We start from the raw sequence: 14101 nt of genomic DNA, 5'->3' as shown, positions 1-14101 counted from the left end.
CGAGAGCGGAGCGCTTAACAGCGGGAAAAAACACAATCCGCCGCTACTGCGCGAGCTCCGCTCCCTATTAATGCTGCTCATTATAATATCAGGCATAATATGCTTGTGTAACTGATGCTTGTGCAACTGGCGAGCTCTTTGACGCCCTCCGTATCAATCTCTTCGGAGAAAGACAGGCGGAGCGTCGCGCCCTCTCTCCGGTGGGAAGGACCGCAGCGCGGGCTTCCGAAACCCTGAGAGCGGGCACCGGATCTGGTGATTAGGAAGCAGATCCATACGCGAACCCCACGAGCACAGCCGCCGCTCCGCCTCGGCGAAAGCAGGGCCGGCACCGCGAGGAACGCTAGTGAAGGCTCCCTCCTCAAAGTGAGCCCTCTGAGAGCGAAGCAAGGCAGTAACAACTGAGCTTCGCTCCCAAGCAAACCACGCACAGGCTTGTGTGTATCCCCACTCGTGATATAATGTTTTCTTTGTGCAGGGAGGAACACACAACCTACAACGTGGCTTGCTCTCGCCCTTGAAATGCTTTGTCTTTGCATGAGCTTAGACATAGCTGGAGCTTATAGACTTTCACAATTGACAGACAACAATAAATATGACTGACACACACAGAGCGCTTCGCTGAATGACAGAAAGCTGCCGCTGGCTCCGCCGCACGTGCTTTTATAGCTTCCTGGTCATGACGTCACCCGCCCGTGACGTCCCGCTCAGCTATTTGACTGATTTCACATGTTATTCAGAGCGTGGTCACAGAAGGCGTTCCTCTAGCGTTTCTGACGCAGCTCGAGTTCCTGAAGAGGAACAACTATATCGATTATACTATATAACTATATAACTTTATATCGATTGTAAAAAAGGAGTGGGGTTTAAGCAAACTAAATGATTAGAGAAGTCTAGCATGCACCACCTGATAAGTGTTTCACCAAAAGATTTTATGAAAGATGTTGTTATTTAAATAAACATTTGCAAGATAATAAATAAATCATTCTTAATAATATCAATAATCCTTTTAATTTACAAAACAGACCAAACAGAACTACATTTGTTTGTTTCATCAGGCTGTCATACAAATATTGCCATTCCATGGTATTAAATAGGAACCTGTTTGAAAAAAAAAAAAAATGAATAAATTGTGCATTTCTGTTTGATACACTGGATTTTTAAATTACACATGCTAACATGCACACATACAAAATATATATATATTTTCCTTTCCTTTTACTGTCCTTTAAATCATATTCTAAATGAACAGAGTGTAATAGGTTCTCTGGGAATTAAAACGGTAAACTGGGCAGAATGAATACAGCCGAGTGGATCCAAGGTTTATAAACAGCTTGACCTCACAAACCACTGAGGGCTGCATTCACAGGCCAACAAACGCAGCCAAAGTCTTATGTAAAGATTATTTAGCCCCGGTTTATCACTAATCAGGAGTGTTTTAGAAACCACCGGTTCTGAAAGAAAAAAAAAAGAAAGAAAGAAAGAAAGGCCATTTATCCACTTCAATCAGAGCCTAAAAAGTCCCACTATTGCTCACAAAATTCACTTGGGTGGCTTTATTCTTTAAGCTTGTTTCCGCTATGGGATTAAAAAATGATAGTAATAAAATAAAAATATATTTACGACTTTTTATCTCAAAATTCTGAGTTTATATCTCACATTTATTTATTTTATTTTTTTCACATTTTTTCTTTTCTCAGAGTTGTGAAAATATGAAGTCAGAGTTGCGAGATATAAAGTCTTAACTCTCAGAAAAATAGTTGGAATTGTGAGATAAAAAGTCACAGTTACTATAATTATTCCTGACTGACATTTATTGTTGTTATTATCATTGTTATAATTTTTTGTGAATGTTTTTTTTTTTTGTAGATTTTGTCCTTGTTACTATTTGATTGTCCCGTAATGACTCCTTAGAATGTGATTTTAATAAATTATGAAAATACAAACAAACAAACAAAAAAAAAAAAATGAATTTTGAGATACAGTATAAACTCAGAATAGTGAAAATAAAAGTCAGAATTTTGAGATGAAAAGTTGCAATTACCTTTTATTATTTTATTTTATTTTATTTTATTTTATTTTATTTTATGCCTCTGTTCTCAAAGGGCATTTAATGTAAAAAGCTGTAAGTCTGAGACAGTAACTTAAGAAAGTAATAGCACCTCTCTTCAACAAGCCACACAATTTGAGGTATCATTCCTGTCTGTAACACAAACAGTGCAGCATGAATTTCATGCCAGAGTTTAATATTTTAACAGCGATCTGGTGAGATCAAGGTAAACATCTGTGGATTCAGAGAAGACACCTTTCAAACCCCTCAGAATGTGTTGAATACTAAACCAATACAACTTTTCAGTGCGTCTATGTGCATTGCTAAATCTAGTTCCGTAGATTTCTTTAATATGTAAATACACTATGGGGTGCATGAAGATATCTTTATTCCATGTGAACTGGTTAGCATCTGCAGAACAGTTTTGCTCTGTCTTGCGTCAGCTGCTACTACAGTACTCTGTGTGGGCACTGCTCCTCCAGAAAGCATAAATATCTAATAGATAGGTGGCCCAGGGAAGATTTTCGGTTATCTATGTGCTATTCTATCATACTTGTTAATGTATTAGAGGTCAGGTGCAAGTCAGAGCAGCATTACTAATGACTACAGAAATTAGTTATAAAATGCTATGCATCTATTATGAATGTGCTTCAACTGAAATGGATAATCAGCAACATGTTGAGTCATGGCTGCCTGAAAATCAATGAATTGTGGAGACTGCTAGTTGATTTATTGGCTTCTTGTGCCACCTACTGGTCAGAGGTTAGCATGGCACACATTTACATTCTACAGCAGAGGCGTCAAACTAGTTAAACAGAGTTTAGCTCCAAATATTAAACACTTGGACAAGCCAATTACGCTCTTCAGGATTCAGGATTGAAGATCACAGACGGGTGTGTTTGAGCAGGGACGGAAAACGCTTCACCCTCAAACAAATGACAATTAAATTCTAACTTTGCACAAAGAAGGAAACGTTGTGATTTACTGTTTGGCTTTACTTTTATGGTTACAGTTGCTACCTTTATCTGAAATCTGCAGAAGTTGTTTTTGAGAGCCGGCTGTGGTGGTGCAACTTATAATACCAGCTAAATAAATTTTGAGCTAAAAATATTACTTTTGGATTTACCTTAAAAAATATAAAATAAAAAAAATATATAAAAATACAACTTTAAGCAGATATGCATTCCTAGATCTCCATAATTATATTACTGTGACCAAGTTGAACACGTTTCTTCTGAATTTTTGCTTTCAAATTGTTCATTTCTTCCAGCTCATTTTCTCCAATGTATCTGTCAGCCTCCCCAGCTGAAAGGGAATGTTCTCAGAGCTTTGGCTAACATTTGTGAAAGGTGTCCTAAAAGTTATGAACAGTCGTTCATTTAGTAACATTAACAGAATATTAATAGAACATTTATAGTTATCTGGTCTTGAATTACATTCTCAAAATGTTAAAACAAAAATGTTGTGTGTAAACAAAAATTGTTTATATATTTATTTGTAACATTCCAGTTGAATTTTCATCTAACATGACTTAGAAAACATTCAAAAGTAACATTCTTATAATATTTGGAAACTAATAAAAAAGGAGATAGAGCTGATAAAGTTAGACTCCGATTCCCACAATAGCCTCCAAAGATGACTGTATGAATCAGAAAGCTACAAAAAAAAAAATACTTTGTCGTATTCATCTTAATCTAAAACAGCAATATTTCAAATGCATCCACTTATAACAAAGAATGTGAATGCTACATGCTACAGGCCTACAAATGCTTAGAATGTCCATAGATTTACACTGGAAAAGAGCAAAAAAGCTGGTCTACTAATCTTGAGTTGAGAATGGCAAGAGTTTGAATTGGTTAGTAATGTTTTAGGCAGAGCTTACCAAAGGGTAATTTGTAGCCCTTACGGAAATTACCCATGGTTTTACTACAAATAAAACAGAAAAAAAAACATGGTTACTATAGTTAAACCATGGTGACCACAAATTGGTTTTCAATACAATGACTATAAAACTTTAATTATTCATGTGTTTATTGTCGGTCAACTCCTGAACGCATGTAGACGGTGTTGTCCTGTGCTATCTGTTACTGTAACTAGTAGTTACTAACTACTCCGCACTGGTCAGGGTGGACATTTCAGGCAATGATTAGCTAAACCAGTAGATGGAGTCAGAATCACATATCTTACAAGAAGGGCACTGTGCATATAAATTATGTTTGCCCAATGACAAAATATAGCCCATGGTAAATAGATAAGAAGAGGTCAAATGTCATTTAGCATGAAATCTGAAAATGACTAAATACAGACTAAATGCCATGCAGCTTGCAACCTTGGCAGAGCAAAGGTTACTTTTTTTATTTATAAAAAAAAAATAAGAATAAAAACATTATATATACTACTCTATGACATTAGAGTCATGTATCTTACATACAATTGGGTTTGCCCAATGCCAGAAGATATCCCATGGTAAAATAAAAAAATAAATAAAATCTTATATGAAACCGTTATTAGTCAACAACATTTGCTTCCTGATAATGCTTTCAATTCTTCAATTTAATCAATAAATTCAATTATAATTTTAAAAAGTATTATTGTAATTAAAATTATTTATTACATTTAAGAAATTTAAATGCTATTAGTACCAATGAAATCAGTATCATCAAAAGCCATCTTTGCTTTGCCGTTGGCACAGAAGGTGCATCTTAATTGACATTTAGTCTGTATTTACACAGGGTGGTACTGAGCAGCAAAGCAGCTTTCAGACAGAAGCAGCAGCAGCGACAAAAAAATTACTTATCCATTAGGGGCGACATTTGCTTTGTTATGATTGTTGTGCAAGGGAGACATCAGGTGGTGAAACTTGTACTCTACTTGTACCTTAACTATCCTGAAATGGTCACAGTTCCTCAACACATATTCACTCTCAGAGTAGGCTACAAGACAGATGCAATGGCGGTTCTAGACCACAGTAACTGGGAGGGCCAGGGAGGGGCCACTTGTGCTTTTAGGGGCACACTTTCACAATTCATCTTAACCTTCTTTGCCTTCTTTGGAGAATATCCTCTGAACGTAAACAGCGTGTGCTATTCTGTGTCTGTTTTCTACTTTGTTTACACTTTGATTTGAACAAAAACAACGTATCCGGCGTGACGCAGCTGACACAGAATAGCATACGCTGTTTACGTTCAGAGGATACTCTCCAAAATGGCACCAGGGTGACGCGGAGGATACGAATTGTTGAATAAAGTCGTTATTTTTGTTTTCTTTGTGTACAAAAAGTAATCTCGTAGCTTCGTAAAATTACGATTGAACCCCTGATGTCACATGGATTATTTTACCGATCTCCTTGCTACGTTTCTGGACCTTGATCGTGGTAATTACATTGCTGTCTATGGGAGGGTCAGAGAGCTCTCAGAATTCATCAAACATATCTTAATTTGTGTTCTGAAGATGAACGGAGGTCTTACGGGTTTAGAACGACATGAGGGTGAGTAATTAATGACAGAATTTTCATTTTTGGGTGAACTATCCGTTTAAAGTCAAAAGTTTCCAGAAAATATAATACTCAAGTAAAGTACAGATACTCAAAAAGTGTACTTAAGTACAATACTCAAGTAAATGTACTTGGACGATGGGCAAAGTAACCTATACTATGCATAAAAACCCATCTTTTTAACCCATAACTGACATTTTAATGTGAATTAAAAAAAAAAAAACATTGCAAGTTACTACTTTAATTGTACAGAAAGAGAGCAAATAACATTTCACTGACTTCAGTTAGCCAGAGTTCAAGCACTCTCAAAAACTCCCATTAAAATCTCTGAAGCTGTTTACACTTTGAAATTAATATCTTATTTACATCGTACGCACATCTGCACTTTGTTGTTTATGATGAGAGAATTCACCAAAGAGCAGAATTCAGTCAGCAAGCGCACACACTGAACCAAACACAGACGTTTCAGCGATGACTCATCTGAATGCCTCTGATTGGTCATTGCATTCATAAGCTCAACAGAATCATGTATGATTGGTTTTAATGCACAGCGCTGTAAAAACGTGTCTGTCTCTGCCATGGCTGCCTTCGGAGGACCCATTTCAAGGTAGGTATGCATAAAGGCACGTTCAAATCTAGTGTTAGATTCAATTCCTGCCTCCTAAAATACCTTCATCTGGCCGAGTTTTGAAGGCAGCATAGATGTATCCTTCGCTGCCTTTGATATCCCACAATCCTGTGCGTTCATTCCATGATGGTTGAGCAGACTTTTTACTTGTTTATAGTAAAAAAGTTACAGACTTTTGACTTGTTTAAAATGTCCTACATTTCAACTTAATTTTATGATATCAGTTTTGTATATATATATATATAAATATCAGTTTTAAAATCATACACTGACTTAAAATAAGGCGAACAGTTTCAGTTTCTTTGCCATACTCCCTCCAAACGTCTGTTTCAGGGAGTATGGAGTATGGCATGAAATTCTGTGAACAAGTCAGATTACTTTTAAAGCCGCACCAAATGCATGTGTGCAGCTAAACATTGTAATTACGATAGTGGATTCCACAATGCACAGTATGAATGTATTTGCATTATATAGCAAGTGTCATTTAATTAAAATAAATATAGCACAACTTTTCAAGCAAAACATTTTGAAAAATGATGTTTGCAACAACAGATGTATTGTTCGAAATTAAGACAAAACGTGTTTGGACAGTTTACTTTTTTTTTGACGTTCATGGATCTTCATATTGAATTCATGCAGTTCATCCACTTAAAATAGAAAATGCAAAAAAATGGTTCTGAAAAGGGAAGTCAGTTCTGAGAAAAGCTCTAAGCATCATTTGTTTGCAGATGCCGCTCTTATATGTTTCTTGTAATCTAATGACATTCAGATTGTGTGTGTGTGTGTGTGTGTGTGTGTGTGTGTGTGTGTTTGTGTGTGTGTGTGTGTGTGTGTGTGTGTGTGTGTGTGTGTGTGTGTGTGTGTGTGTGTGTGTGTGTGTGTGTGTGTGTGTGTGTGTGTGTGTGCGCGTTTTTGTGACAAATGAGGACATACATTTGTATAATGACAAGGGTATGACATAGGTATTACAAGGAGAAGGTGACTTTTCAGGACATTACCCCATGTCCCCACTTTTCAAAACGCATATAAATCACACAGAATGGAGTGTATTGAAAATCTGAAATAGCACAAAGTTTCCTATGAGGAGTAGGTTTAGGGGTAGGGTTGGTGTAGGGCAATAGAATATACGATCTGTACAGTAGAAAAACCATTACGCCTATGGGATGTCCCCACTTTTCACAAAAACAAACCTGTGTGTGTGTGTGTGTGTGTGTGTGTAACGAAGTGTCCAAATACTCTTCTGGGCCACTTTATATTTTGATACATATGGTACATAGATATGTACTATTATAAATAGCAGATAATTGCATTTATTTGCTTCTATCTAACTTATGTCTCCATCGTGGTGTATTTAGCATGAGATATAAATCAACAAACAGTCTTCTGTGTTTTATTGCTTTACTGATCATGGTATTTCGCCACAGCCACAGCCACAGCCAAGCTGTTTCAGACGGTTCCCTCTCAGTACAGGTTGTTGAGCACGTGGCTAGCGATGTATTTGACAGCCAGCATGGTCTCCTCACAAGTGGGCTTGATCTGAGACTCAGGCAGCAGGAAACCATAACGACCTTCGTCGCGCAGCTCAAAGGTGTAGGAGTACTTCACGCCCAGGTCATAAGCCCAGTCGTCAGAGCCACCAGCAGCAGGGTCTGCAATGAGAAGAGTCACGAAACAAATCAGCAAAAACCTGCTCACTAAATGCTAAATATCTCGTGATAGAAACAATATTTTCCTGGCCAGGCTGTAGTACATGCCACCACAGGAGAGTAGAGCGGGCAGATGCTAGGGCCTATACCACTCGATGCTGGAGTTTTTACATTTTTAAAATATACTTTACTATGTTATATATAAGTATAAGTATATATAAAATAAAAATTGGCTAAACTGGACTACAGGGGCTGTTGGGACATTAAGCATCATCATATCGAACAGGTAAACTCATCTACTCACTAGTCCGCTTTTACAGCTATGTTATGTTTACAATCGCATTCTTGAAAACTATTCTAACTCAGACTTTCGGTGAAAATGTTTAATGTTAAAAAGGCTGAAAGAGTTGCCGTAAGCTTAGTGATGGTGACGTTAAAGTCATGCAACTGTGAAGTAGTTCATTTATAGCCCTACGCTTAGCTTTTTACTTCTGGCGATTGTTTTTAGGCTTCAGCTTTCATAAAAGTTTGTGTTCATTTGTAATGATTATCATGCTGAACAAAATGTGTAAGAATCATAAATCTTTGTTGGTCATGGACCATATTTTCTGCTATAATCCAAAAGCCAATAATAATAATAATAATAATAAAAATCACTGCAGCATACTTAGAGCATTACATTGTTATCTTAGGAACATGCTAGCTTCTTTTGGAAACAACTGTGAGTCACAACTTGCGAGTTGCTGCCTATAGAGCATTTCAAACCAGTCCATTCCAGTGAGAACACTGAAGATAGAGGCCTAGAAGCAGGGCCGTAGCTGGGGTTTGCGGGGCCCTAGTGCACGTTGTACCAGTGGGCCCTGTTTGAAATTGTTTAATTTGTATGTTCGTTCTATTTATTTATTTGTGCTATTTACACAATGTTTAAGTTTTTTCATGTTTGTAGGTGTCCAGGTACAGAAACCGAATAATCAAATGTAAAATAGCACTGCATAGTCTTCACTGTAAAAATTAAATATACATTCCAGTGTTTCCCATTAGATTTTGTGAGACTGTGGTGGGTGGACCTCCACACCCACGAATGTTAACAAATGGGAAACACTGCAGTCAAACCAAAATTTATTCAGACACCTTCAACATTTCTCACATTATCACAGTTTATTTGCTATAGTTTAGAAAATGGTAATTAAATATGACAAGAACTGTCAGAACAAATTCATCTTGATAATGTCAGATAACTTCGATAGAAAGGTATGTAATGGAATACAATCAACCAAAAATTCTGTCAAACTGTTAGTATGACAATATTTACACAACTATCAATACTTTGTTGACCAATTACCAAGCAATGCTTAATTTAGTTCAGTATGTGGTGTAAAAAGTTTGCATTAGCAATTAAAGAAAAAACACTTAAGCAAAACATGGTCAGGTCAAAGTGTCTGAATAATTTTTCAGAAAAAAATGGGAAAAACATTTTTGGGAACATTTTTTTCCCAATTTTTTTATCAATTTTACTGGTAGTCCACTGCATGAAGAATTTTTGGGTATAATATGTCACAGTTTACTTTATTTTGCTAAACTCACTTACATAAATGAACTATAGTGTCCTGCACCCAGTAAAAAATATCAAAACATATAAAAAGTGATGTGACGTGGCCAAGTATGGTGACCCATACTTGGAATTAGTGCTCTGCATTTAACCCATCCAAAGTGCACACACACACACCGTGAACACACACCCGGAGCAGTGGGCAGCCATTTATGCTGCGGCGCCCGGGGAGCAGTTGGGGGTTCGGTGCCTTGCTCAAGGGCACCTCAGTCGTGGTATTGAAGGTGGGAGAGAGCGCTGTACATTCACTCCCCCCACCTACAATCCCTGCCGGTACAAGACTCGAACCCGCAACCTTTGGGTTATGAGTCCGACTCTCTAACCATTGGGCCACGACTTCCCCTTTTGTGGTGTGTGAATAATTTTTGGTTTGACTGTGGATTAATTCTTGTTAAAACTAAAAAGGAATTCAGTCAAGAGCGGTGAGTGATTTTCTTACTTTCATTTTCTTGGATTAACATTAAGGACACCGACAGCAGCTAGTAGCTAAATTAGGCGCGGTCACTTTAAGAGACAATGCATTATAATGATACACATCTGATTTCTTTCTCCACTGTTTACTTTCACTTAAGACATAACCGACAGTTTTTTCGAGGATACTCTCCAAGACGGGTATTTTGACATAATTTTGTATGTATTTATCGGTACAAGAGCAAGAAGAGGCAAATTCGGTGTTCAAGCGCTTTGAGACCCGTCTCTCTGTGTGCGCCCTGTGCGCACAGAACACCGCGCACGGGTGCTGAATTGGGCTCTTTCACATCTTTTTCTGTTTGCATGTTTAAACTGCGATTTGTGTTTGTTCGTTCAGGTGCAGGAGGACGCGAAGGAGAGCTCGGTTCGGTGTTGCTGTCCGTGAACACGGCACTGAACACGCCGCGCGAGTACAATTGAGTTTTCCCGCGTCTTGTGTTTGAATGCTTTAAACTCTTTTGAATGTTTAAATGGGCAAGGCTTAAATACACGTGCAAATGATAAGCTTTCATGACGATGCGCAGCAGTGGCCCGTCAACTGTCCTGAGCGTCTTTTTTTTTTAGGCTGGTCTCAGCCAGTCGGTTGAGATCGCCGGGGGCCCCCCCTCAGCCGTGGGCCCCTATAATCGTCACCACCTTTCACCCCACTAGTGACGGCCGTGACTAGAAGGATGTAGGCAGTTCACTACATGTAGGTTTTGGACCAGAGCTTATCTTGGACTCTTTATACTCACAGATGGTCGTAGCACCAGGGCCGCTAGTGTATCTGGTTCCGTACAGGGAGCTCAGAGCTGCAATAGCTCCCTGAGACACACTCAGCTACCAAAAAAGACAAGACACAAGACTCATGTCAGTCAGAAACCTCAAAGGCACATGCCATTTTTGCAGTGAGCTTCAATGCAAACGTACCAGCTCTGAGTGATCAGCAGTCAGATCATATTTGTAGGAATAGGGGAAAAGGAGCAGCTGGGAATATGAGTGGACAGTCAGGTAGGCCTTGATGATGGACTTGTTGGAGCGGATGAAGTTGGCCAAATTCTTGGACTCAATCTCAGATTCTATGCTGCTTCCACAGTAGGTTTCACTGCAAGGGTTGCTGGAAGCTCCAATGGCTGGGAAGTGAATGGCATACATCAATCATATTTCATGGAACAGGGAAATATGACATTATTTGTGAACGTCATGAAGGACCACTTCCCAAGATTGGTTGCTGGTGAAGCTAGTTAAGCAATGTGGTGTGGACACTCAACTTAATTTCTAATATGCTGTTGATTTTAATAGCTTTAATAGGAAGCAAGTACTCACTGCACCATCCAGCATCAAAGTTTCTATTGGGGTCGGTACCGATACAGCTGCTACCACTGTTCCTGGATCGGGTCTTTCTCCACATCCTGTCCTGTGGGATCAAAACAAGACCTTTCAGATAATTTTCTTTTTCACTCTTGACCATATTCATATTCAATTCACAATGTCTCCTAAATCGATGCACACTATGAGTTTGGACATTAATTCTTCCCTCTGCATTTTAGAATTGATAGAAAGAGATAATATGAAATATTTCAATGAAGTAATAGAAGCTGGTGTATTTATCATTTATATTTGTCAACAAAATGAAGAAATAAGTTATATTTTGAGAAGAGTCATCGGAATGGTGTAGATTGTCTCAAATGAAAACTGTACTCTATTCTATAAAAAAGTGATTTAACTATGTACGGTGCGGGTCGCTATGTTGAAACGATGTAACTTGTTACACTGTCGGAGGGACTCCTCGCGCTTATTGGCTGCCGCCTCTGAATACGCTACGCATAGCAAAAAATACATAATGGAACACACTTATTATTGCGTTTTGCCACAGAGACAATCAGTACAACCGAAGAAGAAGAAAAATCTGAAGCCAAAAGAACGAAACACCAACAAAGATAAAAACGAAACAGCGGTACGAAATTCACACAGGGGAAGATTTGATGAGGGAGAGTATAGCGTGAGTAGCAAATTGCTTTTTTGTTGAGCATGTAATTGCATGTAATTGAATTATTTGTTCTGCAGACCGCTCTCTAATATTCACTAATATCAGTATAATTTATGCAAAACTGAAAGCACATTTAAGCATAAGCATTTAAATCAAAATATAAAAAAAAAATGAGAAACACAAAAGAAACATAAATTCAGTTAAGTTTGTCAAAACGTTTGACTGTGTGTAGGCTATATAGCTAGAACATATATGAAAATACTGAACACGCTATGAACATACATTGGTCCAGGTGTATTCATAGCCATCAATGTTGAAGACAGGCAAAACAAAGAAGTCCATTCTATCCAGAAGGTTGGTCATCTCAGGGTCACTGCCATAGGTGGACACAGCCTAAGCATAAGCAAAACAAAGTTTAGATTTATAGATCTCTTGAATGAAAGACATCAGTTTAAAAATAAATAGTTTTTTTTTTTGTGAGAAATAAGATTCTCTGGTCTGATGAGACCAAGATAGAACTTTTTGGCCTTAATTCTAAGCGGTATGTGTGGAGAAAACCAGGCACCTGTCCAATACAGTCCCAACAGTGAAGCATGGTGGTGGCAGCATCATGCTGTGGGGGTGTTTTTCAGCTGCAGGGACAGGACGACTGGTTGCAATCGAGGGAAAGATGAATGCGGCCAAGTACAGGGATATCCTGGGCGAAAACCTTCTCCAGAGTGCTCAGGACCTCAGACTGGAACTAAGGTTTACCTTCCAACAAGACAATGACCCTAAGCACACCGCTAAAATAACGAAGGAGTGGCTTCACAACAACTCTGTTACTGTTCTTGAATGGCCCAGCCAGATCCCTGACTTAAACCCAATTGAGCATCTCTGGAGAGACCTAAAAATGGCTGTCCACCAACGTTTACCGTCCAACCTGACAGAACTGGAGAGGATTTGCAAGGAGGAATGGCAGAGGATCCCCAAAGCCAGGTGTGAAGAACTTGTTGCATCTTTCCCAAAAAGACTCATGGCTGTATTAGATCAAATGGGTGCTTCTACTAAATACTGAGCATTTTTCAGTTTTTCTTTTTTAATAAATCTGCAAAGATGTCAACAATTCTTTTTTTTTCTGTCAATATGGGGTGCTGTGTGTACATTAATGAGGAAAAAAAATTAACTTAAATGATTTTAGCAAATGGCTGCAATATAACAAAGAGTGAAAAATTTAAGGGGGTCTGAATACTTTCCGTACCCACTGTATATATATATATGATAATATAATATTTAAACAACGTTATTGTACTGGTATTCATGGCAGGTCATTTTGCAAACAAAAGGCCACTTAACTGTACTTGAAGGGAGAGCATTTCTATAAAATGCTCAGGTGTTCGTCTTTTTCACAAGGGTATAAAGAGTTTTGTTAAGTGACTAGCAGAGGCAGGGATTTACCGTCAGAAGGTGCATGGGACGTCCCTCATAAGTGTTACCGATCTCCTGCCTGCTGATCAGGTCAGCATTGGCAGAGCTGATGGAGACTACCCAATCATTAATCTGTAGGTGAGAATAAAGATAAATAAATAAATAAAACACCTGGAATGGAGAAAAAAAAAATCTATATTTACAGGTTACTATGAGTGCAATGGCAATCATACCGTCGCCCAGTTGTTATACTTTGTGTAGTCATGGGCCTTTGTCGCCCTCTTGTTGTCCAGCTGAGCCTCCACAGCCTCCTGAAGATTTTCAAACATGACCCTGCAAAGACAATGATGGCCCATTTTAAAAAGGTACACTAGCTAAAAAAAATAAAAAAATAATATCTAACATAGGTTACCAGTAACTTGGGGTACCATGCATATACCGTGATATATCAAGATATTCATTTTGAATCGTAATATACAAGTGCCAGTTAGAGCACCCGCACGTTGTACTGTATTAATTTCAAATTCTAATGCAACTCATGTGTACATGTCATACTTACTTAACTTCCATGCCACTCTGCTGTAAAATGGTGAAGACCATGTCAAGCTGGGCTGCAGGAACATGCAGATCAACATTCATGCCAATGGTCACAAGGTCAGGACTGTCAGGCTTCCAGAAATCCACCTGCAGAGGGTGCAATGTGTACACTTACTGAAATAGTGGCGGTGCAAACATGTCTTAATGTCTTATATATATATATATATATATATATATATATATACACACACACACACACACCACACACACACACACACACACACACACATA

At 38.3% G+C, this 14101-nt stretch overlaps 1 protein-coding gene across 1 annotated transcript in view; it reads right to left on the bottom strand.

Moving 5' to 3' along the window:
• Positions 1-7555: 7555 nt before the first annotated feature.
• Positions 7556-14101, bottom strand: part of cpb1 (carboxypeptidase B1 (tissue)) — an 11805-nt gene continuing 5259 nt past the window's right edge. The window contains 8 exon segments of the mRNA XM_016551155.1: positions 7556-7820; positions 10632-10716; positions 10807-11009; positions 11203-11293; positions 12149-12364; positions 13304-13405; positions 13507-13606; positions 13833-13957. Of these exon segments, the coding sequence (XP_016406641.1) occupies positions 7633-7820; positions 10632-10716; positions 10807-11009; positions 11203-11293; positions 12149-12364; positions 13304-13405; positions 13507-13606; positions 13833-13957 (1110 nt within the window). The 3' untranslated portion in view covers positions 7556-7632.

The sequence above is a fragment of the Sinocyclocheilus rhinocerous genome, unplaced genomic scaffold, assembly GCF_001515625.1.
Source record: "Sinocyclocheilus rhinocerous isolate Xijiao unplaced genomic scaffold, SAMN03320098_v1.1 scaffold914, whole genome shotgun sequence".
NCBI classification, from domain to species: Eukaryota; Metazoa; Chordata; class Actinopteri; order Cypriniformes; family Cyprinidae; genus Sinocyclocheilus; species Sinocyclocheilus rhinocerous.
Note: the sequence above shows the minus strand (reverse complement) of the source record. Positions and strands in the feature narration are given on the sequence as shown.